The 27,843-nt window shown below is 53.5% G+C and overlaps 4 protein-coding genes across 7 annotated transcripts in view; 1 reads left to right on the top strand and 3 right to left on the bottom strand.

Annotated features, from left to right (window-relative positions):
* The window catches only part of Znf385c (zinc finger protein 385C), a 51,710-nt gene extending 47,780 nt beyond the window's left edge, over positions 1-3,930 (bottom strand). The window contains exon 1 of the mRNA XM_040268772.2: positions 3,852-3,930. The gene's annotated coding sequence lies outside the window, so the exon portion shown is untranslated. The remainder of the gene's footprint in view (positions 1-3,851) is intronic.
* Positions 3,931-5,993: 2,063 nt separating this feature from the next.
* Dhx58 (DExH-box helicase 58) lies at positions 5,994-15,243 on the bottom strand. 3 transcript variants are annotated; one of them, XM_040268770.2, is made up of 13 exons: positions 15,129-15,243; positions 14,865-15,033; positions 14,470-14,671; positions 13,967-14,157; positions 12,779-12,895; positions 12,072-12,198; positions 11,730-11,921; positions 10,654-10,907; positions 9,987-10,136; positions 9,551-9,712; positions 8,476-8,666; positions 6,991-7,087; positions 5,994-6,702 (listed from the first exon to the last, which is right to left on the bottom strand). In XM_040268770.2, the coding sequence occupies exons 2-13, from the start codon at positions 15,030-15,032 to the stop codon at positions 6,517-6,519; spliced, it is 2,037 nt and encodes a 678-aa protein (XP_040124704.1). In that variant the 5' UTR covers position 15,033; positions 15,129-15,243; the 3' UTR covers positions 5,994-6,516. The 3 variants fall into 3 exon arrangements, with proteins under 3 accessions (XP_040124704.1, XP_005321924.1, XP_077898150.1); XM_005321867.5 differs by having other exon boundaries at positions 14,865-15,243; XM_078042024.1 differs by lacking the exon at positions 6,991-7,087 and having other exon boundaries at positions 6,539-6,702.
* A 2,620-nt stretch (positions 15,244-17,863) lies between these two features.
* Positions 17,864-25,610, bottom strand: Kat2a (lysine acetyltransferase 2A). Of its 2 annotated transcripts, none has more exons than XM_005321868.5 (18): positions 25,196-25,610; positions 24,934-25,057; positions 24,449-24,594; positions 24,246-24,335; positions 23,768-23,949; positions 23,491-23,682; positions 22,491-22,597; positions 22,183-22,293; positions 21,958-22,097; positions 21,664-21,872; positions 21,305-21,431; positions 20,124-20,234; positions 19,585-19,728; positions 19,204-19,318; positions 19,075-19,111; positions 18,929-18,992; positions 18,710-18,794; positions 17,864-18,595 (listed from the first exon to the last, which is right to left on the bottom strand). In XM_005321868.5, the coding sequence occupies exons 1-18, from the start codon at positions 25,532-25,534 to the stop codon at positions 18,402-18,404; spliced, it is 2,517 nt and encodes an 838-aa protein (XP_005321925.1). In that variant the 5' UTR covers positions 25,535-25,610; the 3' UTR covers positions 17,864-18,401. The 2 variants fall into 2 exon arrangements, with proteins under 2 accessions (XP_005321925.1, XP_005321926.1); XM_005321869.4 differs by having other exon boundaries at positions 21,958-22,094.
* A 370-nt stretch (positions 25,611-25,980) lies between these two features.
* On the top strand, positions 25,981-27,604 carry Hspb9 (heat shock protein family B (small) member 9). The gene has a single exon (XM_005321870.5). The coding sequence runs from the start codon at positions 26,714-26,716 to the stop codon at positions 27,164-27,166; it is 453 nt and encodes a 150-aa protein (XP_005321927.1). The 5' UTR covers positions 25,981-26,713; the 3' UTR covers positions 27,167-27,604.
* Positions 27,605-27,843: the final 239 nt, after the last annotated feature.

Below are 27,843 nucleotides of genomic sequence, written 5' to 3'. Positions count from 1 at the left end.
GTCCGGTTCCCCTGGGACTCCTCAAGCCAGCAAGACGCTCCACCAAATGCAGATGCAGGCTCAGAGGCCGAGACGGGGAGTTAAAGATGGAAAGAACTAGAGACTGAATGTGAGAGAGTGTGTGTGAGAGAGACTGACAGACAGAGAGACAGAAAGACGGAAAACATGTGAGAAAGAGAAAAAGCAAGGAGGAGAGAGAATAAGAGAGACACACAGAAAAAGACAGGAAGAGGAGAGAAGAGACAGGAGAGGACAGGTAGAGGAGCCAGGACAGAAGGATGGACAAGGGGGCAGGGACAGACACACAGACTGAGGCAGGAAGAGGCTCGCAAGAACAGACAGAGAGCTTCGGGACCTGCAGGCGTTCCTGGGAGATTGGGGGAGCTCAAGGGCTGAAGAGCAGGCCTCGTGGGACTTGCGGGGAGTCCCAGGAGGGCGGTGCCGCCGCCTCCTGTCCCCAGCTGAATCACTGCAGGCGTCTGGCCCCCAGCCACCCTCAAGTAAGCCAACCCTTAGCCACTGGAGCTAGCGGGTCACCTGAGGTGAATGAAAAGTCACTGATAAGGGAGAGTCAGACTGTGTGGAGGGCCTGGGGGTCTGCACACTGTGTGTGACAAGGGAAAGTCGGAGATGGCACTTGAAGTGGTGTTTGGAGTAGGTGACTGTGAGTCAGTGTAGGTGGGCATGCGGGCCGAGGTGAGTGTGTGTGCGTCTAGTAACACTGAGCATCTCATAGAGCTAATGAGGCCAAGGTGGCAGGTTGGTCCCCAAACAGCCCAATCAGAATCAATGAGTGAGCAGAGACGGCCACAAAAGAGGCAGCGTGAGTCTGTCTTCTGAACAGACGGCATGTCAGGTGCCACAGGGCACTCAACTCCAGTTGGGATCAACATGTCATCCGTTCCCGCCAGGGATGACCCCTGCTGCCCAGCCAGCTGGCCCCCACGCTCGTCTCTGTCCAAAGCCCAAGATCCAAACTCTCTGGAACCCACATTAAAAACGCATGGCCCCCCTCTGGCTGTGGGTGCAGTTCCTCTGGGAGGGCAGCAGGGATGGTGGTGTCTAGCCTGGTGTCCCCTGTCCTGTGTCCATCCCTCCTACTGCTGCAGCCCTCCTGGGCTCCCTCCTCACTCCTTGGGGCCAGTGAGGGCCGTCCCCTCGCCATCCTCTGGAGACAAGCCACTGCTCCTCCCCATCCTTTCCCACCCAAGCATCACAGGACATTTTTATAAATTGTCCCAATTTTGGGGTAGAGAATGAGGTCAGGAGGCCCAAGGGGGAACTGCTTGTTGGTGACAACTGACAATCTTCATTTCACCTTCAAACTCCTTCCTGGTCTAGGTGAGCTTGTCCCAAGCCCACTTTTAGAGGGGCACTACTATATTGGGGGTCAGGGAGAGCAGGGAGGGAATTAACTAAATGGCACCTGTGGTCATAGACCAACCCCGTCATGCCACCTACAACATTTGCAGGGCCTGGGGCAAGAGAACCAATGTACCTTCCTAACAACCTGGAAGAACAAGTTCAAATTCAGATTTCCCTGCCACTTAGGAGTTATGCTCCAGAATGACACTGTGGTGTAAAGAGAGACAGCTCCTCTCTCCCTCTAGCCCCAGCCACTCCCTACCCGCTGCCAGGTCCCACTGCCAGGTCCTTTCTGTGCAGCCAGGGACTTCCATGCATGGACCAGACACTCAGCCTTGCATCCTAGTGCCATTCACACCTGCAATCAGCCACCCTTTCATCTGTCCCTCAGGCCTACAGGTGCACTCTCTAGGGGCATGACCTGCCCTCAGGAGAACAGATTCAGAGAACAGTGGCTCAGACTGGGATCCAGAGAGAGCATCCCAGCAGAGCCCTCCCAAGCCGCAGGTCTGGAGAGCGGAGTCCTGAGACACATTCACCTCCTGGACCCTGGGGCCTCCTGACTGGAGTGGAGCCCTTGAAAGCGTCCAGCCTAGGGCATGGGCACCTCCTCCCTTCACCAGGTTTAAGGGTGCTACTGGACCCAGCCTTCCCTGGGCTCTGGCCAGGGACTGAAGCTGTCTTTCCATTGGAGGGCAGCTTGGACAATCCCCAGGCAGGACTTTCAGGCACTTGTATTATTTATCTTCCTGGAAAAATTTAGTGCGGCTTGATCCCAACTTTCGGATTTCTGGAGGCAGGGAGGGTGGGGAGGTCGTGCCAACTGGGCACTTTTTTCTCAAGTTGGGTCTCCAAGCCAGAGCTTGTTCCACTGAGGCGCGGCCCCAAGTGGGCTCCTGCTGCTTACTGGTCCCTGCCCTGGCCGGGGCCCTCTCCCCACCCTGGAGATAAAAGGCAACACAAACAGAGTGACTAAGCAAGGAGGTGAGGGGCCCTGGTAGCCCAGACGTGGCCAGAGATCCAGACACCAGCAGGGGGCAGGGGCTAGTGGGGGTGATGATGAAGGCCATCATTCTCCTCTGGCCAAACTTTAAAAAAAATTTCCACCCCACCCCACCCCACCCCACCCCCTGCAGATCGGCTTTGCTGTCCTACACATGAGGGGACACTTGTTGAGCCTCACCAGGCGCCAGGCACCTTGCTAAGCATTTTACATGCGTATTCTCCTTTAATCCCTGCAACCACCCTATGAGGTGGATTCTATTATTATCCCCATTTTACAGGTGAGGAAGCAAACTCAAAGGTTAAGTAACTTGCCCAAGGTCAAAGTAGGTAAAGGCAATAGGACTCAACTTTAATGAACCCCCTCCAATCTCTACTTTTTCCACTATAGCACACTACCTCTTAGTAGCAAGGGATTGACACCAAAGCAGAAAGGATGAAGGTCAGATAGGAGGAAGAACTTCCTGACAATGATGGTTTGTGTGGGAGGAGACAATAAATAGAGGAATCTAGATAGACATGGAAGCCCCTTTCTCCCAATTGTGACCTGTTTTTGTCCAAAGGCTGTGATGTTCTCTGTAGGGTCCCTGGAGTCCCAACTGGAACCACATAGCAGCACTGCCTCTGCTCTGTTCTGCAATCCAGGACTCTCGGCTTCACCCCAACCCTTCATCAAGACCTAAAGTTTGCCTCTCCTTTGTGGCTCAGAGCTCCAAGTGTCACATCCAAGCTGTCAGCCTGGGATCTCCTCTTCCAGGAAGCTTTCTTTGAGGTCCTGGGAGGCAGGATCCTTTTCCAAAAGCCCAAATCTCAATAGTGGGGGGTGCAGATGCACACCCTGTTTGCAATAAGGCCCCCATCTGTGATTGAGTCCACTGCCTGGCTCTGGTAGATGGCCACTTAGTCGTATCCCAGGCCTGGCTCTCTGGGTTCACCTCTCTCTCTCACACACACATCTGTACGCAGATGTAAATAAATGATGCAGGTGTCCTGGGGCTCACAAGAAAACCGAGGCCCCAGCTCAGCTGTGCAGTGGCTCCTACCTCACTTACCCACAGAACAGACCCTGCCTGGTCACCCCGCACTCTCTACCGCAGGGGAAGAGGTTGAGCCTGGATGAGGCACCGGGCACCCTAGGTCAACAAGGTTGCTCACTCCGGAGCTCTACAGTCACCCCCTCCCCATAACCAGCTCTCTTCCAGAAAACTGGGGTGCCCAATGCCGAGCTCAGTCCTTTCTCAATCCCTCCGAGCCCCCCACTGCATCAGGAGATCTAGCCGGGACCCTCAAACTTCCTCAGAGTTCACTAGCACCCAATAGATGCCCAGTGTCCGTGCACTAAGCCCAGACAGGGATGTCCTCACTTGTCCCTTGAGGTCCCCCAGGTTCGAGACGAGAGCACGGGGCAGGTGGAAGGAGCTGCCTTTTTCTACCGTGCTGCCCTCGAGGTCCTCGGCGTGGACCAGCCCGCGTCGCGGTCTTACCTGAGGGGCAGAGACGCAGCCCGCAGCGGCCACCTGCTCTCGCCTAGCTCAGAGCGCCGCGGCTTCGGGCCGGCAGGAGGGGGCGTGGCCAGGTTGGGGGCGTGGCGGTTGGGGCGGGGCGAGGAGGGTCGGCCCAGCCCCACCCCCGTCTCCGCGGAGTGGGGTGGGCCGCCACTTTCAGGTGGGGAGGAAGGGGGCGCGTCCGGGCCGCTGGGGAGGGCCAGGAGCTCCGGTTCTTCTGAGGACCGAGGGGCTGGATCCTGAGGACCCCATGAAATCCCCGCTTCAGGCAGCGTCTTCCAGAGGCCCTGGAGCCCCAGCGACGCCCTATGAAGACCCCCTCCCATGACGCAGGGAGGCTGGACACTCTCCTTGCCCGAGTCTGCCCCATCTGAACTCTAGGAAGTTTTCCTACAGGGTGGGTGGGAGATGGGACACCTCCTCTAAAGGTAGGCTCCCCATCCAGGGGTCAGCTGTATGGGGACTTAGGCCACTGAGAGGGCAATTAGGTGCCCAGATCATCTTTATCCTCACGCATCTCTGCCTCTGCAACACAACCCGCCCCCCCAACACCAGCGCAGGTCGCTCAGCTGTCACTGTTTAGCCCTGGAATGACAGGCGTCCGGACTTCGTGAGTCCAGCCACATTCAAGGCCACTGAGCTTAGCACCTCGCTGCCCCTGCCTCCCTCCCTCTGCCCCCGGTCGCTAATTTTATTGACCTGTAAAAGGCACGTTGCTGGCAGGGGATAATAACTCAAGGCACAGTGGGGAGAGGATGGGCAGAAGGGACCCAGGAGGCAGAGTTGGGACAGAAGGGAGGAAGAAGGCCCCTGGGAAAGAGAGGTACACTCTCTGGAGTGGATGGAGGCCCAAAAGACTGGGACTGAAATTTCAGTCCTCGATCAGAAAAAAAAAAAAAAATGTTAAGAGAGGAAGAGTGCATTATTTTCCATCTGAGGCAAGACCAAGGAAAAAGCAGGAGGGAATCAGGTTAGATAGCAGGAAGGACCATCATCCTGCTGTCACATCTCTGCTCTAGTCTCCTCCCTTCCTCTGAAGGTGACTCCTGCCTGCTGGGCCTCTTACTACAGAAATAGCCCTTTCCCTGAAGAATCAACCTAGATCTTGCCTTTTTTTTTCTTATTAAAATGAGAACAAAAAAAAATTAGGTCTTTGTAATTGCCCCCACCCCCATAATTACCTGAGCCCACCTCTTACATCCTGGATCTCTACCTTTCCCCAGTCAGGGGGAAGATGACCTGAGGGTTAAGGGAGGAAGGAGGATTTTAAAGTTGAACCTGTTAGGGGGTTAGAGGAGGAGGAAGGCCTCACATACTTGATAGGCCTTGACTTGAGACTGTTTTGTCTCCCCTTCACCCAAAAGCTGGGGATCGAACTCAGGGCCTTGCATGTGCTAGGCAAGTGCTCCACCATTGACCTATAACCCCAGGCCCTTAAATTTAGATAATTGATGCTGTTCTGAATGAGTCTATGAGATACCCATTAAAGGACTTTTTAACATTAAACATTACCAACAAGCAGATCAGTGTGTGTGGGGGGGGGTAGGAGGAAGCATTATAATGGGGAATGAGGACAATTTGAGGGTGATAGCTCTGTTCGGTTTTTTTTTTTTTTTGATAATGGGGTCTAACCCAGGGATGCTTTATCACTGAGCAACATGGCAAACTCTTAATTTTTTTGAGACAAGTTCTCATTCAGTTGCTGAGGCTGACCTCCAACTTGTGATCCTCCTATCTCAGTCTCCCAAGTCATCAGGATTACATTCAAGCACCACCATGCCCAGCTATGTTCCTATCTTGATTGTAGAGCAACAGACATGTTAAAACAGAAAATTCCATATTCTAAATACATGCAGTTTGTTTCATATCTATTATCTCTCAACCAAGTTAATTTTAAAATACCACACATGGCTGGAAGCAGTGGTGCCCAACTGGATTCTTAGCAGCTTGGGATGCTGAGGCAGGAGGATCATGAGTTCAAAGCCAGCCTCAGCAACTTAGTGAGGACCGAAGCAACTAAGCAAAACTCTCTAAAATATAATTTAGGGCTGGGGATGTGGCTTAGTAGTAAAGCACCCCTGGATTCAATCCATGGTACCAAAACAAATAAAATACTACACATTTCTACCCATTTTTCCATTTTATTTTCAATTTTATGAGGAGCCCCAAGAAAACAAATGGCTTTGGCAGGAAAGAAATGTTATTCCTAGTACAGTATTGCAATTCTCCTGCCTCAATTTCCCCAACTCCATCCAGTGCAAATGTGTGAGTGAGAGAGGGGAGAGGGGGAGAGGGGGAGGGGGGGGAGGGAGGGGGGGGGAGGGAGGGAGGGAGGGAGGGAGGGAGGGAGGGAGAGAGAGAGAGAGAGAGAGAGAGAAAGACCAACAGAGACAGACACAGAAAGGGCGAGTATGTGTGGGTCCATGGGCCTGGGGCTGAGCTGTGGCCTTCCAGTTGCTTCCTTATTGGATTTGAAGACAACCAGGGTGCCCAAGGGTTCTTTTGTAGCTGGTCAGCACAGTGCCCAGGGCTGGTGACTCAGGAAGGAGAGGCTTGGACCAAGGCTTTTCCCAGAGAAAGATGATGGCTGTTGTGGACTCTACTGCCCCCTGCAGTTTGAGTCAGACATTGCAGGATGAGGTAGTCATTCCAGGGAAAGATCAGACAGGCCCTGGGCAGAGTCTTCCAGGATGTTGAAGTCAGCCACTGGGAAGGGCACTCGGGACCATTTTTTGGCCTGGATCCGCCCTCGGGGGGTCTCCAGCAGCACGCTGCGGATTCTGAGTGCTGGTAGATTCACGGACTTGTAGATCATCTGCAGACCCCAAACCTGGGGGTGGGACAGAGTACAGGATCTGGTCTCTGCCTCAGATTGGGCTCCTCTCCTCAAGGTAGAATTCTGTGTTAGTCCTGCCTCCCACTCGAGATTGGGAGTTAGCACCCTCATCAAAATGTGGGCTCCAGACCACCTTCCTCAGACTGGGAGCTTCTGGGGCAGGGCTGGCTCCCTCTTCCTAATGAAGGTTCCCTGGGGGCAGACGCTAGGCCTTCTCCCACATGAGGGCTTTTGCAGAAGGGCTCAGAGCTCTGGGGACTGGGACATGGCCCAGGCACTTACCTCACCACAGTTCCTGCAGCTAATGGTACCCCCTGGTCTCCAGTCCTTAAAGACTCTGTCAATGACCACGGGCTCCCGGGAGACATTATAGTAGATCCTGAAGGGGAATGGGAGTGGCCACAGCCCTTATGGACCCACTCTACCCAGACCTCATACCCTCTAGTTGGCTGAGCTTCTGCCTCGGTCTTGGACATGCCTATCCAGAGGCACAGAATTCCCAGGGCCAGGAAATCTGATCTTCAATAAGCTCTGCCTGTGTGGCCTCATGCCATTCCCCTCCACCCATGTTCAGGCCTCAGCATCCCCTACCTGGAAAATTTCAAAGTCTGACGGATCTCTTCCTTCAATCCTTATTCCTGACCCCACTGACCCCCAAGGAAATATCTTCCCTGACATTCCCTTGCTCAGAATCCATCCAATACTCCTCACTGCCTCCTGGATAAAGCCTGGACTGTCCCGGCCCACCTTCAACATCCATCCACCATGGGCTGGTCCATCTGCTTTTTGAACCTCATCACTCACGTTCTCCTCCACTCAGGCCAACTGGAATTATTCCCATCCTGTGTCCCATCAGCTCTGTCCCTCTGATCTTGCCACATTCAAAACCCAACCCATTTGAAAGGCTACCTCCTCCAAAGAGGGAACCTGTGTGAAGATCCTTGGCAGAGTGTCCTGGCATACAGCAGGCACCTAATGAATGGATGGAGGCTGGGGCAAGGTTACCCCCTAGGAGACAAAGGATGTGGGATGACTCCGGGACAACTGAGCCTCTCCTTCCTTTTTTTTTTCCTTCTTTTTGAGCTTGGATCTTGGTTGCCCAGGCTGGCCTTGAACTCTTGGGCTTAAGTGCTCCTCCTGCCTTAACCTCCAGAGGAGCTGAGACAACCGGTACACACCACCATGCCTGAGCAGCCAGCCTCTCTTGTTGTCCTCAGAGTAGGTAGGGCCAGGGGGCCAGTTTGTGGACAGTCAACATGGGGCATGCATCCCAAACTCCAATTCTTGGTCACAGTGGCCATGGAAGCTGGGTGAGTTGTTCAGTTTCTCTGGGTCTCAATTTTCTCACTTGCAAAATGGGGTGAGAACCCCTGTCTGACCAGAGTCTGTGAAAGTGCAAAACTAAGCAGGGCACAGTACAGCACGCCTGTAATCCTAGCTATAAGGGAGGCGGAGGCAGGAGGATTGCATGTTTGAGGCCAGCCTAAGCCATTTAGCAAGATCCTGCCTCAAAATTTTACAAAAATAAAAAGGTCTGGGAATGCATCTCATGGGGGTAAAGCACCCCTGGATTTGATCCCCATCACCACACATATATGCTAAAAAAAAAAAAAAGAAAGAAAGAAAGAAAGAAAATGCAAAATCAGTACCAATTCAGTACTGATTAAAATGTTCTTTAACTTCTCAAGGCACTGTCTGGATAGAAGAGATTGGCAGTCCCCCATCCTACCTCCCTCCCTCCTTCCCATCCCCTTCCACAGGTCTTACGAGAAGTTGGGGTTCACATTGACGTGGTGGGTGCCCTCTACTTTCCGCAGGTCACTCCCATGGCCCACTGCCACCATACAGTTGATGCAGAGTAGTTGCACATGCTCCGCTGAAAACTGCTGCCTCTGACTCTCCTGTTGGGCGGCCCGGGCTGCTCGCTTGATCAGGGCTGCCTGCTGCAGTTCCCGGATCTGGGAAGGGGATACCAGGGCATGGCTGGGGCCCATAAGACCCGACTTCAGGAATGCTCCAGGGGCCAAAGGACTCCTCAGATAATTTATACCCAGAAGGAACTTTCCTTAATCTTCCCAGGAGGTTTTGAAACCCTTTGAGAAAAATTTTATGGGGGATGGGGGAAGAGTAGGTTTCATACTGAATCTCTGTCCCCTCTTTCTAGGATTTCATGCAAAGCTGTCTTTTTGTTTGTTCGTTTGTTTTGGTTTTGGGGTACCAGGGATTGAACTCGGGCACTCAACCCTGAGCCACATCCCTAGCCCTATTTAGTATATTATTTAGAGAGAGGGTCTCACTGTGTTGCTTGGCACTTAAGTTGCTGAGGCTGACTTTGAACTTCCTGCCTCAGCCTCCTGAGCAGCTGGGATTACAGGCATGTACCACCACTCCTGGCCAATGCTGCTTCTTGAATCTGTCAGGGGGCATCAATAATTATGCTGGGACAACAGGCACAAAGCAGGACCACTCCGGACAAGGCTGGATGAGGGTGATTTTGCCTCTGGAGAGCTGACACAGTCCCGATTCTGGGCTTGTCTTGCACATGTGCCTTCTCTTCCCCTACCCTGCCTGGTTCCAGAAGGACTCACAGATATAGAAAGTGTCTAGTGGTAAGGGTAAATGAAAAGCCTCAGACATGGCCCTTTGGAGACAAGTACTGCCTTCCTAAGCAGCCCCGCCCCTGACCCTTATCTTTTTCTAAATGATCCAAACCTCCCCCTGGTGAGCAAGGCTAGCTGCCAAGGGAAAGGAACATACAGGGAGCGTGTGTGTACACAGACCTGCCAGGTGGAGGTTTGGATGGTTCAGAAACAGCCTGTCCCTCCCCAGACAGCCCACAGACCTTGGCCTGGTACTCAGCCTGGTCCATCCTCTGCACAGCTGCCACTGCCTGCTCCATCAGAGCCTCCAGCGCCTCATTGGTCAGCTCCCTCCGCAGTTCCCGACTGCCCTCTGTCGCCACAAATGAGTACAAGCTCTGACCAGCCCGGGCTCGGCCCCTTGCCTGGGGAGGAGGAAGATGAGGAAGAAAGAGGAAGAAAGAGGGAGGAGGAAGATGAGGAGGGGGGAGGGGGGAGGAGGAAGATGGGGAGGAGGGGAGGAAGAAGATGGGGAGGAGGGGAGGAGGAAGATGGGGAGGAGGAAGATGGGGAGGGGGAGGAGGAGGAAGAAGAGGGGGAGGAGGAGGAAGATGAGGAGGAGGGGGAGGAAGATGGGGAGGAGGGGGAGGAAGAAGAGGGGTTCCTCTGAGGGCTGTGGAGGGGGAGGGCTTTGAGCACCTGGACCATGGAGATTTCATTGGTGAGGAGCCCATAACGCACAACCACATTGCACTGGGCTATGTCCAATCCCTCCTCAGCCACGCTTGTGGCTACCATAAGGTTCAGAGAGCCAAGTCGGAACTTCCGGATCACTTCTTGCTGGTCCCTCTGTGGAAAGGAGGGCAAAGACTAGTGGGGTTAGGCCCTGCTACCTGCCAGAGCAGCCTCTCCGGGTACAGCCCTTTCACCATCTTCTTCTATTTCCCTAGGAATCTAGAGACCCACCTCTATCCCAATGCCCCAGGATCCTGCCTACCTTTCCAGATAACCATCCAATCTCTATCTCCCCTAAGAACCCCTAAAGGTCCCTGTTCTACCCCAGAACTCCAGGCACTGTTTTCCCACAAGAAACCCCCAGATTCCCGTTCCCCTGCCCTAAGGAACTACATCACCTACCTCTTTCCCCATATGCCCCTAAACCCCTCTCCCTGCCCCAGGGACTCCCACATTGGGGGTACCTTCAGAGCCAGGGATCTCAGTGTTGGCTGCAGCTCTCTGCCTGGAGATATTCGAGATCCCTCTCCCTGAGGGTCACCCTGCCCCCATTATTCTGTGCTGAAGACCCTGCCCCACTTCTCCCCTAGGGAACCCTTGCAGCCCCAGCATCATTCTCCACAGCCCCCACCTGGGTCATGTGGGTGGTCTGGCTGCTGTTCCCAGCTCCAATCAGCATCTGAGCCCTGATGTCCACTGACTGCAGGCCGGGCTGCTGCTGGAGCCAGCACAGGAGGGAGTGAGCACTCTGGCGGGTTCGGGTAAAGATGATGCCACGGGGGTTGTCAACGCTCCCGAACTGCTTCAGCAGAATCTGTTCGAGCATCTCTAGTTTTGGGTTCTTAGGGCCGTGAGTAGCCAATCGGGTCAGCATATCCTTGTGACCTGCAGAAAACCCCAAAACAGGGACACAGGGCTCAAGTCTGGGAAGAAGAAGGGGATTGGGGAAGGGGGGATAGGGGAAGGGGGGATTGGGGAAGGGGGGATAGGGGAAGGGGGGATAGGGGAAGGGGGGATAGGGGAAAAGAGGGTTGGGGAACTGGGGAAGGAGGGACTGAGGAACTGGGGAAGGGGGGAGTGAGGAACTGGGGAAGGGGGGAGGAACTGGGGAACAGGGGACTGGGGAAGGGGGTGCCCACAGAGATAGGACTGCAGAGCACAGGGGGGCTACAGGGAAGGACACTTGTTCCTTCTCATTGCCCAAGGGGAATGTGCCCCCAAAGCATACTTAATGGTGCCTGTCAGGTCCAACTCTCGAGACCAGTCCTTTGCTTACAGACCTCTGGCCAGCAGCCCTCCTTAACTCAGCTACAGAGTTGAGGGCTGGAGTCCCACCATGGAGGTTTTCACCATGACCTCTGCTACCCAGATGGACTTGACCTTGGGTTTGTTGACCCCAGACTGTGCTGAGGCTTCCAACCTTAAATTTCACTCTGACGCTATGGTTTGCTTTCTCAGCCTAAAGGAAATACACACCCCAGAATTTCGGGTCCACTCCCAACTAACCGGTTCTTAAACTGTCTCAAAATTTTAATTAAAAAAAAAAACTCTGTAAATTCTCATAAATGAGGAAATAAACCTGTCCTATCCATGGTCTTGGATTTTGGTTAGAAAAGAAGGGCCCTCAGCACCTTTCCAGCCCGTGTTGGCACCTGGGCCCTGGCAGGTCTCTGACCCCTGGTCCAGTTCTGAATCTCCATGCCTCACCATCGAACAGTGCCAGCAGCCAGCGCTCAGCGCGCAGGATCTGGGTTTTGGTGGCACGTTCCCTGTGGTAGAAATCCTGCAGAGAGGTCAGGGCGTCCACTGCGCGGACAGTGTCATGGATGAGCAGTGCGTCGTTGTAGCGCCGCAGGTGAACGGCATACACCCGTCGCTGCTGGAGCCCGGCCTCGGCAGCTGGGGAGAAACGGTGCAAGGGCGGGTGCAAGGGCGGGCGCAGGGTCAGGGCTGCGGCTAAGCTCCGCCCCAAGCCCCCCACCCCAGGCAAGCCCCCCCCCAGCCGGCCAATCGAGTAACCTAGCCCTCCCCTCCAGCTGCGGGTCTCACCAGACTTGCTCAGCTCCACCACCTGCTGCTCGTACATCTGCGTTCCAAAGTCCCGGCTCAACTCTGGCATCTCCAGGTGGTCGTGGATTTGATCCATGAGTTTCTTTAGCAAATCCCCAAATGGGTCCTGGCAAGAGGAGTGAGTGTGTGAAGGGACCCCTTTACACACTGGATGGGCACCCACTAGGGGATCCCCCTGGATTTCATCTGAGCGGTGAGCGCTCCAGGTCGGGGGCGGGGCTAGAGTGTGGAGCCCTGGCTGGAGGCTGGGACCAGGTTTCTGGATCCAACTCCTGCTCTTTCACCTACTACGTACCCTTGTCCCCTGGTCTGGGCACAGTGATGCCTAGTCCTCGTCCAGCCCTATCATAGCAGACCCAGACAGTGTCTCTAATGAAAGAACGAACTTGATACAACCTCATCACAAAGTGTTCCAGCTTCACAGCTTGCAGAGCAACCCACAGCATACATAGGGCGTAGGGCTTTGATGATGGCCTCAGTGCCATCTGAGCCAATCCAAACAGCGGGCTGCTCGCACCTCTGTGGCCATGGGCTGTATATGCCTCATTGCACAGAAAGGATAAGTGGAGGTTCATAAGAGACCTGAAGTCCCAGAGCTAGTGAGGGTCTAGTCAATAATGCTCAAACCCAGGTTCCCTAACCGCACACATGACCCTATGCCCACTCCGTGCCCCACCCCCACATACCTGCCTGCGCCTATGGCAGAGGTCATACTGCTTGCATGTCTTTGGACTGTGCTCTTGTAGCTGGGAGCGGTATTTCTCAGGTGACATGATGCGCCATGTATCCAAGTTAGCACAGAGCTGGGGGCAACAGAGAAGGCTTCACTGGAAAAGGGAAGGTTCTATGGGGGCCGTGAGCCGAACTTTTGAGGCAGGATGGGTCCCAGCTGAAGATAGGAGAGCCTGAAGCAGGGTCATGGGGAGTTTCATTCTTCAACATGTGATTCACTTCCACAAATGTTTTGCTTGCCCTCTCTGCGTTGCTAATATTCTAGGCACCGGGGACAGAGAGGAACTTACGCTGGGATGGGTTAATAAACAGTCAAAAGAATACTAAAATGAGAGTGTGTCAGTATTAATGAGCTCTGAAGAGACTAAAGCTGGATGATGTGATAGAGAGCATGGGGATGACCAAGGAAAACTATGAAGAAGGACATTAAAGTGTCCAGTGGCCAGGCATGGTGGCGCACACCTGTAATCCTAGCTACCTGGGAGGCTGAGGCAGAAGAGTCACTAGTTTGAGGCCAGCCTCAGTAATTTAACAAGACTCTGTCTCAAAATAAAAAGAAAATAGGGCTGGGGATATAGCTCAGTTGGTAGAGTGCTTGCCTCACATGCACAATGTCCTAGGTTCGATCCCCAGCACCACCAAAAATCAATAAATAAATGAAAAGGGCTGTGATTCAGTGGCAGAGCGCCCCAGAGGTCAACTCCAGGACAGGGTGGGGGTGAGGTATAGGTGTGGGGGAAGTTGCTGGGTGAAATCAGAAGAAATCAGATGGGGTCAGTTTAAGGAGATCACCATTCCTGGCAAAATGGTTAAGTACAGATGTCTGGAGATGAGACCGAACACAACATGTTCAAGATACAGGGGAAAAAAAACAAAAAAAAAGTCAGTGTAGCTGTAGATTGCATGTAGGGGACAGCCTGGGAACCGAGGTTGGAGAGGCAGGGGTTAGATCTGCACAGGGGACTTTCTAAGTGAGCTTAATCTAAGTGTCATAAGAAGTCATTAGAGGCTGGACCTTGGGTGAGGAAGTTGGCCTGGACCCCACCACAGAGAGCCTGGGAGAGCTGCTAGGCATGGGGTACAGGCAGGCAGGAGGTCCTTGGTGGGTATGTTGGTGGGAGGGCCACAGGGGTCAAGCTGACCTGTAGGATATGGTCAATGGCCCCGCTGAGCTTGGAGGCCCCACCAGTGCCTGGGGAGGCTGTGAGACCCAGCACCTGGGGTAGGGGCCGCGCCCTCTGCAGCTTATGCTGTAGGTACCGGCTGAGGATGATGTTGTAGATGGTATCCTTGCGTGTGTGGTGACACTCATCCACCACAATCAAGGAGAAGGCTGAGGGCACAAGAGGGAAAGCTGGGACTTAGGTTTGCACAACCTTTCCTACAATAAGCTTTGTTTCACGAAGCTCCCCCACCCATCTGAGAACTGAAATGCAGCCAATTTACCTCCCAATTTACAGATTAGTAAACCAAGGCTCAGCTGGGGAAAGGAACGTGCCCAAGATCCTGCAACGCAGCCAGGTCTGTTTCCACTAGTATAGGTGGGGTTTGGCGAATGCGAACTTACACCCCCCTAAAAAAAACTCCCGGTATCTGATTCAAGAACAGCTCAGGTGTATGCCCTTTCCCATGCCCACAGCCTTACCTGTGAGTTCCACGTGCTCCTCCTCCTCAGGGCTGGTCAGTGCAATCTGTAGCAGCTCAGCTGTACAGATGACCAGGTCATGGCTTCGGGCCATGTGGCCAAAGCCAGCTCGTGGCCCCATGTCCCCACTCAGGGTTGTCATGGTCCAGCGTCCATCCAGCATGCGACTGAACTCCTCAGCATGCTGGGTTACCAGATGCACCTGGGTGTGGGGGAGAAAGAGAGAGAAAGGTGGATCAGCAGCCTGGGGAGTGGGTGAGAGGAAAGGTGACCCTCATGACATGGCTGGGTCCTGGACTAGGGTGAAAAAAACAGGTGAGCTTAGGGGCCACAGCAGCTCTGGAGAGGACCACAAATTGCCTGAGACCCCACTGCAGGGAGGGTGGATCACTTACCCTGTTGACTAGCACCACAACCTTGGCTCCATCCACAGTCTCTAGATGCCTCTTGGCCACATAAGCAGCTGCCCGGGTCTTCCCTGCGCCAGTGGGCAGCCATATGATGATGTTCTTGCCCTCCAGGGCGGGCTTGATCACCTCCCACTGGTAAGGTCGCAGCTCCATTCTGGAAATGGCAAGGTGCTCAGAATCCTTGGCTCCCAACCTCACAGGACTCTATTCCATTTGTGGAAGGTGAAGCAAGGTACCTTTAGGACCCACCTAGAAGCTGCTCTGGCCAAGAGGGGAGAGGCCAGAGTAACACAGCCTACCCGGGATCCCAGCCCAGCCCAGCCTGGTTCTCTGGGCAGCCCTGGAAAGCCCCTTTCGGAATCAGAGAAACAGAAACTGAAACTGAGGGGAGGAGCCAGACCATTTGAAGCCCAGCCCAATCCCTACCTCGGGGGAAAGAACTCTGTGCACCTGGGGCAGAAATAGAAAAGTTACTGACAGCTGAGTGCCAAAGCCCATGCCTATAATCCCAGCAACTCTGGAGGCTAAGGCAGGAGGATCTCGAGTTCAAAGCCAGCCTCAGCAATTTATTGAGGTTCTAAGCAATTTAGCCAGACGGTTTTAAAATAAAAAGGGTTGGGGGTGCTGGGGTTGTGGCTCAGTGGTAGAGCACTTGCCTGGCATGTGTAAGGCATTTGGATTGATTCTCAGCACCACACAAAAATAAATGTGTTGTGTCCTACTACCAAAAAAAAAAAAAGGGGGGGGGCTGGGAATGTGGCTTAGTGATTAAGCGCCTTTGTGTTCAATCCCTGGTACCCCCCCCAAAAAAATGTTACTAACAGGAAGGCGTTTTCATTGCTCCTGTGACTTTTTTTTTTTTAAGAGAGAGAGAGAGAGAATTTTTTAATATTTATTTTTTTAGTTTTCGGCGGACACAACATCTTTGTTTATATGTGGTGCTGAGGATCGAATCCAGGCCTCACACATGCCAGGCAAGCGCACTACCATTTGAGCCACATCACCAGCCCCGCTCCTGCGACTTTTTTATATGTATATTTTTAGTTATAGGTGGACACAATGTCTTTATTTTACTTTATGAGGTGTTGAGGATCCAACCCAATGCCTCACACACGCTAGGGGAGCACTCTACCACTGAGCCACATCCCCATCCCACTCCTGTGAACTTACCTGTTGTAGGGACAAACGAGGCAAGGCACCGAAGATAGCAGGAAACTGTTTTATTTGGCTGCAGCCAGGTTCAGAGGGCACAGCTTTTGCTGTAATCAATCAATCCCCTGAACCCCAGGTAGTTTTAGTTTTATACCCAGCATATAAGGGGAGGGGCTCAGAAGTTCACATAAAAGCAGCTTTTTCTTTCACTGTTTGGGCAAGTTAACCAACCCATCAACGACAACACCTGAGAAGAGGAGAGCTTCTTCTCCCCTTTTCTTCTTCTGCCAGCTGTTACCATGGAGCCCAATTGGTAACTTATCTTAAAAATGTAGACATCTGGGCTGGGGATATAGCTCAGTTGGTAGAGTGCTTGCCTTGCATGCACAAGGCCCTGGGTTCAATCCCCAGCACCACAAAAAAAAAAAAAAAAAAAATGTAGACATCTCAGGACTGGGTTTGTGGCTCAGTGGTAGAGCACTTGCCTAGCATGTGTGAAGCAGTGGATTCGATTCTCAGCACTGCATATAAAAATAAACAATTAAAATAAAGGTCCATCAACATCTAATTAAAAAAAAAATTTAGACATCTCTGTGAAGCCCAGCTCTGGCCTTATTTGCACATTTCTACAAACTACCATACTGGATACGTTTGGGAAAAACTTTTAAGGGGGTGTCCAGCACCTGGAGTGCTGGTATCTTCCTGGCCAGTGGCCAAGTAAAACAAGACAACCTGAAAAATAGAAAGTTTATTTACATTGAATTCTTTTGCAGACTCTTTTGCTGATAGTCCTAAAATCAGCCATGGCGAAGATTTCCAGTTAAGACTTTTCTGTGGAGAAAGGGGGTGCCACTGCATACCCTCTGCCCTGCCCCTTTTGTTCCATACTGGGGATTTAACCCAGGGATGCTTTACCACTGAGTCACATCCCTGTCCTTTTTATTGAGACAGGGTTTCTCTTTTTTTCTGGAGACAGGATCTCACTAAGTTGCTGAGGTTGGTCTTGAACTTGTGATCCTCCTGCCTCAGCCTCCTGAATTGCTGGGATTACAGGTGTGTGCCAGCCCTCTGCCATTTTGCAGCCAGCAGTATCATGTGTTCTGAACTCTGCTGTCCCTGGCATGTGGACCAGGAACAATCTGGAGTGGGGAAAAGAGAAGAGGGGCTTCAGCCAGGCAGGTGGAGCATAGGACTGGGGATGAGTGGTTACAGTTTGCAAGAGGGTATTGGAGGAGCTAAGGTCAACATTGAAAGGCCAAGGCTCCTCGTCAGAGATCAAAACGCACACACACATAGCAGTGACAAAGATGAAGCGCTTTATTGTGAACTGCTGCTAGCTTATATAGAAAGTGAAAGTTAGTTATCTTAGACCAGGAAGCTCCCTGGGCCAATCATAGTAAAGGTCAGGTGCACGCACATCAGCCCTGCATAAGATTCATGGAGATCAACTGTTCACGAGGGCGGAAGACAGGAGGACCAATTAGTGAATTTTTTTTTTTTAAATATTTATTTTTTAGTTCTCGGTGGACACAACATCTTTGTTGGTATGTGGTGCTGGGGATTGAACCCGGGCCGCATGCATGCCAGACGAGCGCGCTACCGACTGAGCCACGTTCCCAGCCCCCGATTAGTGAATTTTCAAAACAACTTGTTATCCGCCCACTGGTAATCTGCCCACCGCCATATTGCATTAGGGGCTTCTTATCTGAAAGGCCTGGAGAATTCTAGCCCGGGAGTTCTCAGGGAAACTCCCAATAAACATGCTAAGTCTGGAAACTTTTATATTATACACCAAAGAAACAATCACACAAATAGAGAGAGAAAAAAAGGTGTTTAAAAAAAAAAAAAAGCTTTATTGTTCCCTCCAAGGATTTAACGCCAGGGAATGAATGGTCCCCATGCCCCCTTCCAGGGGACAGACGGACAGAACAATGCAGGATGAGCCACAGCCCCTCCAGAGGGGGCTGAACTTCCAACCTCTGAAGCCCTCTCTGAAGCTACAATTAGCAGTCCTGGTCCTTGAGGAAACAGCCAACTGGGCCAGGCCCAGGCCTCCATGCCCCCACAGCTCTGCGGGGAGCAGGTCTGGGGGCCATTAGCTGGGCACAGTTCATCTTCTGGCCACCAGCCCCTCTCTGGGGGTGGGACCCCCAGGAGCCATCTCCCAGGGTCAGTCACAATCAGGGCTGGGACTGAGCCACAGGCTTGGGGTGGTGCCTGAGGGCAGAAAGGCCTGCAGGATCAGGCACTGGAGGGTCCCTGGCTGGAGTGTCTTCAGCTGAGTCAGGGAGCTGGGCAGGGCAGCCCAAGGGATCAGATGAGAATCCGATGGAGACACAGCAGGCCACAGCTGCAGTCCAAACGCAGGGCCTACTTGTCGATGAGTCCTCCTTCCTTAAGCTTGAAGTAGAAGAACTTCTCCAGCGCACTGGCACAGCGACAGTACTCGCTGTCGGGGGGGTTGTACTCGCGGCAGTTGGCGATCACCCGCTGTAGGTCGGCCACAAAGAGCTTTCGGGTCACGTAGTAGCGGCTGCGCAGCCGCTCTGTCATGGTCTTCAGGTCTGGATGGCAGGAGAGAGGGCATACCTTTAAGAGGCTGAGGACAGTGGCTGAGGCTGTTCCCCAGGGGCTGATCTGGGGGCAGAAGTAGAAGGGAAGAAATGGAGGGTCCTCACCAATGGGGAAGCGAATGACCTCGTAGTAGTCAGGGGCCTCTGACTTCTTCACAGGCTCCATGAAGGGCCAGGCACTGGGGTGTGACTAGAGAGAAGAGGTGAGCTGGGGACCTGCCCACTGTTACCTTGCCCAACCCGTGACTGCCACCCAGTATATACTGAATCGTGAAGTTGCAGCTACTGGTGCAGCGACCCCAGAAGGGAACCTGGTCTTCCTACCTTGATTTGGGCCAGCAGGTTTTTGAGGGTTGTGTACAGCTGGTCAGGGTCCTTCAGTTCCTTGCTGGGATGGGAGATGCCAAGTCTGAGGCTCTGAGTCCTTCTGCGCACCCCCCCAATACCCACTCCCTCCACAAAAGACTCACCCCTTCTCCTTCCCCAATGGCTTCCAGCCTGTTTCTCCTGCAAAGTAGGGCGTGAGGGAGCATTCCTAAGAATGCCTGTCCATACCCCAAGCTGTACACCCTCCCACCCCGAGTCAGGACCCTACTCACGAATGCCGGGGACGCTCTCCACAGGGATCTGCCTCACACCCTCCTTAAAGCAGCTGAGCCCAGGGTAGACCTTGCGGATCTGGGCCTGTTTGCGCTCGATCAACTTCTTGATGATCTAAGGGAAAAAAGAGTGTGAGGGGCCAACTCCAGCCCTAGACACCCACCACCATTCCCATGGCTGTGGTCAGAGCCCCAGTACGAAAAGCCAGGCTGTACTGCCCCCGAATCCAGTACCTCCCAACTTCCCCTGAGAGGCAGGACAAGAACCAAGACCTGGACTGTCCCCATCTCACACGTATCTACACATGGTATAGGTACACATGTGTCTAACCCACCCCATGCGTGCCCATGAAAAGTCCCACGGATGTGCATGCACACCACCTCTTTCTGCTTCTTGATGATGTGGGACAGCTCCGTGTAGGGGATCCGGGGGTTCAGCTCACACTCCATCAGTGTTGCTCCCTCATAGTCCTTGATGTAGCCTAGGTAGCGGCTTTTGGGCACCTTGATGTCCTTGGAGAAGCCCTGGAGGGTGGACAGGTAAGACCCAATCTATCAGCAAGTACTCCCCAACTTTCACTGCCTCCCCCAAGAGCACCTAAGGGACAATGTGTGCCCAGTCTCCTCTCTTGTTCCTGAACCTCCCAAAGGCACTGTGAGGGCTCAGTTTGGCTCCAGAAAGGTTCCAGCTTGGCCACCCCTTCCCAACTCACCCCCAAGAGCCTCGCAATTCTGGCATGCCCCATTGGCCTCTGTTCCCCCCTAGGGCAGCAGCAGGAGGAAGGAAGACAGGTAGGAAGACCTTCCTCCAAATGCCAGGTAGGACAGGGACAAAGGGACTTGGCTTCCTCCACAGCAAGGGGCTAGACAGAGTAACCCCTGGCCCCAGGCAGTGTGGGTAGACGTGGGGAAGGCCTTACCTGCTTTTTGAAGTAGCCAATGGCGTACTCATCAGCGTAGGTGAGGAAGTAGAGGATGCTGTGCTTGATGTGATACTCCTTCAGGTGGTTCATCAGGTGAGTGCCGTAGCCCTGAGGGGAGGTGGGGAGGGCCCAGTGCTGAAGATGTCTCCCCACCACCTCTAGTGATAGAGATGAAAGGCATCTTGGGAAGGAGGTGGACAGCCAGGGATCCAAGGCAGGAAGGAGGAAAGGTGGATGGCAGAAGATGGGGCATTTGTGGGGAGATAAGAAGGTTGTTGGATTTCCAGGCTCCATGCTAACTTCACAGACAGACTCTCCAGTCAGCCCCTGACGGGTATTATCATCTCCATTTTACAAAAGACAAGACCAAAACACAGCTATACAAGGAAATGCATTTGAGGTCAATTAGCCAGATGCAGAAGGGCCAGGATCCAAAACTGACACAGCCTGATTTTCAGTCTCTGGGCCTTAGAATGGTAGGGAAGAAGGGAAGTCACAGGGGCCTGTTCATCAAAGCATTTGAATCTTGAGAAGACAATGTCTCCCACACATCAGGACCACGAACATCTAGGTCACATGAAACACAAGAATGAGGGACCCTACAAGTGGGTCTATTGTGATAATTAAAAGATAGAAACCAGGGCTATCTGTGGAGCTACTGTAAATTATTAATTCCCCACAGTAAGTAAATGTTCTCATGATGAAGAAAAACAGGTTCACTTAAAAAGCACTGATGGGGCTGGGGTTGTGGCTCAGTGCTAGAGCACCCACCTGGCATGTGCGAGGCCCTGGGCTTGATCCTCAGCACCACATATAAATAAAATAAAGGTATTGTGTCAACTACAACTAAAAAATATTTTTAAAAAAAGCACTGATGGCTAGGAGTAGAGCTCAGTGGTAGAGCGTCTGGCTACCACGCATGGGGTCCTGGGTTTAGGCTGAATCCCTGGATCACCTTCAGCTTTGGGGAAAAAAAAAAAAAAGTGTTGCTGATCCCTGGGCTCAATTTGTCAACAGGTGTGGCCTTACAATGTACAATTACCAAGGTACCGCTGCCACCTTGTGGGTATGTGAGGAACTGTCTGGCCACTAAGGGGCTGAGGCTGCTGCAGCACACCTATCCTGTCCTAAGCAGGTAGTGAGTGGGGTGAGGCTGGGATCAGGGGCACTGTCCTCACCTTGACCTGTTCATTTGAAGTGACAGCACAGAAGACAATCTCTGTGAAGCCCTGGGTGGGAAACATTCGGAAGCAGATTCCACCGATGACCCGCCCGTCTTTGATCAAAGCCAGAGTCTTGTGCTTCCTAAGAAGAAAGGGGGCATGTCACAGTCCCTACCTGTCCCCTAGTGCTCCTTAGCTCCTCACAGCCCCGGAGGACTGAACTGTAGTCAGGGATAGGAACTTGGGAGCGATAATTTTCAAAGGCTGGGCCTCAGAATTGGGAAGGTGCCCCCTAATTTTGAGGAGTGGGAAACCAAGGAGTAGAGACTCTCGTGTGTGGTGCCCCGAGGGGTAGGGGCCACCCAGGGACGCACGGGTCAAAGACGAGGCGGGCGATATACTCCTTGGGCATGCGTGGCAACTGGTGGGAGAAGACATTCTGCAGCCCCACAAGCCAAAGCAACACCCTCCGATTGGCCTTGGGTGTCAGCGAGTTGCCGATGACATGGAACTCGATGATGCCGCGGCGCTCCTCCAGACGGGCTGTCTCATCCCGGGCCGCATTGGCTGACAGCAGGCTTGTCTAGATAGAGCAGGGGAGGTGAGCAAGGGCCTCAGGTGGGGTGAGGGCTCCATTCTCCCACTGGACAATAGGCTGGGCTGCCCACCTCAGGCCCCAGCATGGCGGCAGGGTCAGTGATAGTCAGCATGACCTCGTTGACTAGCTCCATGGGGATATCGCCCATCACACGGAGTCGCTTGGCATCCTCAAGTGTCAGGTTCTCTGGAAGCTTCCTCTTCTCGCCTGCTGAGGAGGTTGGCAAGGTCACCCAGAGACAGAAAGGCTGAAGGAAAGGTGAGAAAAGGTCAGAGGCCAGGGGTCAAGTACGCACCTGGCATGGGCTCGGCCCCTGCAGAATCCAGACTCAGGGAGCTGTTGCTGCCCCCGCCCATGGTGGGGCTGAAGATGGGGGTGCTGGGAACAACTGCTGCACTGACTGTAGCTGAGAGAGAGAAAATATCAGGGTCAAGGAGTAGGTATTGGCAGGTCCCTCAAAAGAATCCAAGCCCTCTTGGCCCCAGCCAAGCCTGCCCACATTTTCCCACTGCTGCCATTCCCAGTTCTTTTACCCCACAGGAGGAGGGAGGGGAGCTTCTTTCAGCCAAGCAGAGATCCCGCAGAGCCTATTGTGCCACATACCTGGCCGGGGAACCAACTGTGCCCCTTCTGAAGGTGGCATGGTGAAGCCTGACTCCCAGATAGGAGAGTTTGCCCCGTAGATCTCCTCCTCAAGCATGGACAGGAATCTGTGCAGAGGGTATAGACTGTCCCACAACTCTGTCCTCCAGCTCTGCTGCAGTCTGGGTCAGGCTCCAGAGGGACTGGAGGCCAGCCAGACAAACCTGCTCTCAGGGGGCTGGGAGCTGAGAGAGAAGACAGCCTCCGCCCTCTGGGAAGCCCTAGTTGGAAGGGGGAGAAACAGCCCCCTGCTTCCTCTAATTGAAGGTAAGAGGACAGGACACACCCAGGGCTGGGATCGGAGATCCAGTTTTGCCGTGATGGGCAGCACAGGGAGACAGGGTCTGAGCTGATGCCATCCATGCTGTGTGGTCAGGCAGGGCACCAAGTCACCCGAGTCCCCTCACTCCCCTTAATATCAAAATGAGCTGAGAATCCACCCCATCTTGCCACCTCCTGTTCCCACCTGGTGGCAGGAGGGGCACTAGAGGGCCAGGATTAGTCAGCAAAGACTTTTTGAACAGAAGAGCTACAAGCCAGGTTAAAAAGGGAGGAAGGTGTGGCAGAACTGAGGTAAGTTTACAGAAATGACTAGAATAGAGGTGGGAACTGGTTTCACCTCATGCATAAACTCTGGTTTCTTGCAATGCTGTGGTGGTAAGGATTCTGAGGCTGTGTCCAGGCTCCCATGGGAAACAATTAGTAACATCTACAAGGGGTGTGGGAGGGGGTAGCGTTAGCTCGGGCCATGTACCTGCCATCCCCAGACTAGTACGTGCAAAGGCAAATACTAGCAAGTTGCTTCTGGGCCATGGGCAAGTCTGCCAGGTAGACACCCAGATCCCAGAAGGCCCATGGAGGGAGAGGAGGGAGCAATCCAGGAAGCCTTCCTGGAAAAAAGGGGACAACAGCGAGGATGTGAACTTGGGGCAAAACCCCAACAGGCCAGACTGAGCCTTACTTGGGAAAGTGAGTAAGGATGAGGGTCCTCTTCTCAGGCACCAGCTTGTCCTTTTCTACTCGGAACTTTTCCAGCAGCTGCCGGCGAGTAACAGTGAAAATGGACCGTAGAAGGCTTCGTCCAAAGACGTGGGTGGTCTCATAGCGGGGGAGGCTATCGCAGCTCTGGGGAACATGGCAGTAACACAGCCATCTGGAAGTAGAGGGTTGGCAGGTGAGGGTGGAAACCACTGAACCTGGTTCACAAGCCTCCCCCATGAGTGCCTGGCTGGACCTACCTGGTGTAATTGACCTTGTAGGTAGCCACATCCTCTGACTGGGACCTCTGCCGAAACTGGGCAGGTGTCTCAAGCTTCCAGTAGTTAAGGCAGAGCAGGAACATCTTTGAGAGCTCGAACATTGTCTGCCGCTCTCGGGGAGCCAGGTGACTAAACTTGTACTGCACAAAGTTCAGCACACCCTGAGAAGGAGGGTAGGGGGATGAAACCGGAAGGAGGCGTGATCAGCCAGCAGGGGCTTCTCACCCAAATAAAGACGCTCCAGGAGGGTAGGGACAAGGCTCCTCTCACTCTGGGACTCTCTGTGAAGAGACACTATGCCCCTCCCCATCCCCATGCCCAAGCTGAGGTTAGCACAGGACATACTCCTCTATGAACCTCTCCCCTGTTCTTGGCTTGAGGAAGACAGAGGGCATCAGAGGTTCCCCACTCCTCCAAGCTGCCCCAAATTCTCCTCTTACCACCTTCCCCGTCCCACCTGTTCAATGTTAGGCTTCTCAAAAGGAGGGCTGCCCAAGGACCCCTCCACAACAGGCCGGGTCATCTGTAGAATGCATTTCCGCAAGAGCTGGAGGGAAGAGAAAAAGAGGAGTAGAAGACAGCAGAGCTCAAAGCTGTGGACCCTCCCCCACACAAATGGGTCACCTCCTTGATTCACACCTTCATTCCCTGAAAGCTCACCTTGAAGAGGTAGAAATAAACCTGCTTGGTGTCTGTGTCTTCCTCCTTGTGAACAGACATGAACAGATTCTCCACATCCACCACCATCCCCAGCAGTCGATTAATCTCATCCTCTGACACATTCTCCAGGTGGGATACATGGTCAGCTTCAAAATGGACAGGTGATGGAGTTGGGAAAAATGTACAGAAATCAACTGGGTTTCCTGCACTTTTTCCCAACCAGCCATGATACACCCTATTCCCTCTACCCAGTGTGACCAACATTGAGACCGAATGCCCTTATATTAGTATTTGGATGGTCCCTGCCTCTTCTTGTCTGGTAGATTTCTTTTCTCCTTTCTTGGAGCATACACACCTCTAACCTAATCTCTCTTGAGGTGGGATCTCTGGTTTTTCTAAGAGGCTTTGTAGCTTTTAAGTCACCTGTCCAAACAGGATCCAGAACCTGCCCTCCACCCCAGCTCCAAGGGCGATGCCTGCCTTACCTAAGGGGTGCTCACAGCTGCGGCAAAGCTCGCTCAGGTTGGCAGCTGGCTGCTGCAGGTCCATGCGGGGTGCGGTGGGGGGCTTGGGGTTTTTCCAACCATTACACTTACAGGTTTCATTGGCCTGGAGGCAGAAGGTTCAGATGTATGACGCTTTACCCGTGGAGCTGGGGCCGCTCGGTATCCAGAGCTTTGCCCCCATTTCCACCGGAGCCCTGGGATGCCCCAAGCCCCGCCCCTTCGCAGTAGGCCCCGCCCCCACCTTGCAAGCCGAGAAGACCCCTAGCTTCTCAAGCTTCTTGGCACGCGGCAGACCCCGGACTTGCGCCTTCCTCTGGCTGGCGCGCTGCTGCTGGCTCAGGCCAGGTCGAGCCGGATCCCCCCCGCTCCCAGTTCCTCCACTTCCCACCCCGGGCCCCCCGGTCCCTGTGCTCCCAGCTGGGGCTGCAGCTGGAGCGGGGGCTGGTGCCGGAGTGGGAGCCGGAGTCGGGACTGAAGCGGGGCTGGGCGCAGGAGTCGGAGTTGGGGCAGGGGCTGGGGAATGAAGGGGCCGGGGCTGCGCGGCCGTGGCCGGGGTCGGGGCCTGGGAAGGTTCCGCCATGGCCTCCCCAGCAGCGGAGCGGCGCCGCGCTCCCAGCCCTAGGGCCGCATGGGCAACCGGCACGCTGTGCGCAGGCGTCGCTGCACCGGCGCACGATGGGAGTTGTAGTTTTGCTCCGCCGCTCCCCACTGCCTCTGCTTTCCAGACTTTTCTGTCTTGTCTTTTGGTCCAGGACAACCACGTGAGGCCCCAGCGAGCACCTCATTTTGGCCGCTCCTCACTTGTAATTTTTCTTGAAGCTATATGGGTAGTCACGATTGCTCTCTTCTTGGGGACAAGGAGCATTCCAGAACACAGGCACCTGTTTGGGTGACTTGTGGATTCTGCCCCTCCCAAGCCCACAGGTTTGGGCCAGGATGGGCCACCCACTACCACCACGGTCACCTCCAGCACCACCACCCAGCTCCCGTCAAAAGATCTGCTCCATCTAGCTCCAGACACAGAGTTGCAACTACCGGGGAGATTAAATGTAACAATTCAACATCTCATGCTATGTGGTGGTGATACTGGTGTTAGCTTTGTGACAGTTGAACCCTTTTGAACACTTTTTTTGTTACACTTCAACAAAGAATTTATTATCAAAACACGGAACATCAGAGGCACAGCAGTGACCACAATAGTCATGAAGAAAGTTACTAGGTTGGGGATGAGGCTGAGGATTGAGGGCCAAGAAAGCTGAAGCCTCCCCAGAGGGAGTCTTTATAGTCCCAGAGCTAGAGTGATGTCCACATCCCTCCCCATGTGTCAGCACTGGATTGTGCATAGTCAGGGAAAAACAGAGAAGGGGAGAAAGTCCCATCTGATGACTGTGCTCAGGAAACAATCCTCCTGGCCCAGGCCTGGTTCTTAGAAGACAAAATGCTTCTAGCCCTGAGCCTCAGTCTGATGTATGCAGTTGGTTCCAAAGATCCAGTTCTGTTACAGCCTCAGCCCTCTCAGGCAGATAGGGAGGGAGAGGGTTTGAGGTAAAAGCAGCCTCGGTTGACATGCTGACACTTGGAGGTAGGACAGGCATGGCAGACCCCAAACTATAGACTTAAGCAGCTGCGAAGAGAACCGAGGAACTAGGGTGGAGGTGGGGCCTCGTGAGGCACTTCCTCTTGCGCGCTTGCGCACCTACCCAAGCTCTGAGCTTTGCACAGACAGCCTCGCGCCCTTCAACAGCAGTTGCTCACTCGGATGCAGCAGGTCGGTAACAGTTTCTCCAACCAGAGCCCCAGCGTGGCCCTCGCTGAAAGTAACCCGGTGGCCACACTGCCGGTGAGACTGCTCAGGGATGATCAGGTCGCTGTGCAGGGCAGTGACCATGCTAAAAGTTTCCAAATGAAGATGAATGCTCATGGCTTCACCCCTGAGGAGCTGGTGGTGCAGGTGGACGGCCGAAACCTGATGGTCACCGGCCAGCGGCAGATAGAGAGTACCGACCCGGTTAGGGGAGGTTACCGCATGGAACAGAAGGTGCACCGGCAAATGCAACTACCTCCGGGCCTAGATACCACCGCCATGACCTGCTGCCTGACCCCTTCTGGCCAACTGTGGGTCCAAGGCCAAACCCAGTCGCCGCATCCTCCTGAAGCCCTAACAGGATCATCAAGTTTCAGAAGCCGTGGCTCTAAGAAGGGTTCAACCTAGCTTGGCCTAGTAAACAACAACCGTGGTGTGCAGCAAACTTAAGTTGTCTCCTGTCTTTTCTGGGGATGAATGAGGTCAGAGGTAGGGGGTTGGAGCTATACATAGAAGGATGGAGGAAAGGCACCTCCAGGTAGTGGTCCACCAAGAATCAGATCTCTGGCCCCTGGAGAAGTAGGAGGGGGCAGTGTGGCCTTAGCTGCCAATCAGAGTTAAAGCCGGGAGCAGCAGAGGGCTGGCAGGGCCCAAATGTGACCTGACTTCAGAACTAGCAGAAAGCCCTGAGATCAGGATTGGACTTCGTGTAGGTAGGGGTTGCAGTGAAGGACAAAAGTGGTGAAGAAAGCAAGGGGCTGCAAACTTGGCCTCTTGTCCAGTCCTGAAAGGATCCATCCCTCACAGGCTTGGTATAAGCCACCACGACCAACAAAACAAAAACAAAAAAACACCACAGAGGTTGTTTCTTCAGAGTCCAAAGATTTTTTTTTTTCAACCCAAGCTACATATCCCCCAATGTAAGCTGGTGGGGGATAGGCCAGGGGATGGTTTAAAGGCAAATGCAGGACCCTTAACTTCAAACATGTTCAGCCCCAAGTCAGTCCTATTCCACCCGCTACCCATCAGAGCTAACAGCAAGAACCTCTTTCTCTTGGTTACCATGACCACCAGCATCCCCTCAC

This window comes from Ictidomys tridecemlineatus, chromosome 3, assembly GCF_052094955.1.
Source record: "Ictidomys tridecemlineatus isolate mIctTri1 chromosome 3, mIctTri1.hap1, whole genome shotgun sequence".
Classification (NCBI taxonomy): domain Eukaryota; kingdom Metazoa; phylum Chordata; class Mammalia; order Rodentia; family Sciuridae; genus Ictidomys; species Ictidomys tridecemlineatus.
The sequence above is the reverse complement of the archived record's forward strand: the minus strand, read 5'-3'. Positions and strand labels throughout refer to the sequence as shown.

Bases quoted from the DNA above. Each gene is read 5' to 3' on its own strand.
- Hspb9 (XM_005321870.5), top strand. From the start codon at position 26,714: ATGCAGCAGGTCGGTAACAGTTTCTCCAACCAGAGCCCCAGCGTGGCC.
- Kat2a (XM_005321868.5), bottom strand. From the start codon at position 25,534: ATGGCGGAACCTTCCCAGGCCCCGACCCCGGCCACGGCCGCGCAGCCC. The intron at 22,294-22,490 runs GTATGTGGCACA...TCTCTCTCTCAG, and splicing joins ACAGTTGGTTCCCCGGCCAG to CTACAGTCAGTGCAGCAGTT. The intron at 21,873-21,957 runs GTGGGCAGCCCA...TGCTCTATCTAG, and splicing joins CCGCCATGCTGGGGCCTGAG to ACAAGCCTGCTGTCAGCCAA.
- Dhx58 (XM_005321867.5), bottom strand. From the start codon at position 15,032: ATGGAGCTGCGACCTTACCAGTGGGAGGTGATCAAGCCCGCCCTGGAG. The intron at 12,896-13,966 runs GTCAGCTTGACC...TGTTGCCCCCAG, and splicing joins CCATTGACCATATCCTACAG to CTCTGTGCTAACTTGGATAC. The intron at 11,922-12,071 runs GTGAGACCCGCA...GTTTCTCCCCAG, and splicing joins GGTGGAGCTGAGCAAGTCTG to CTGCCGAGGCCGGGCTCCAG.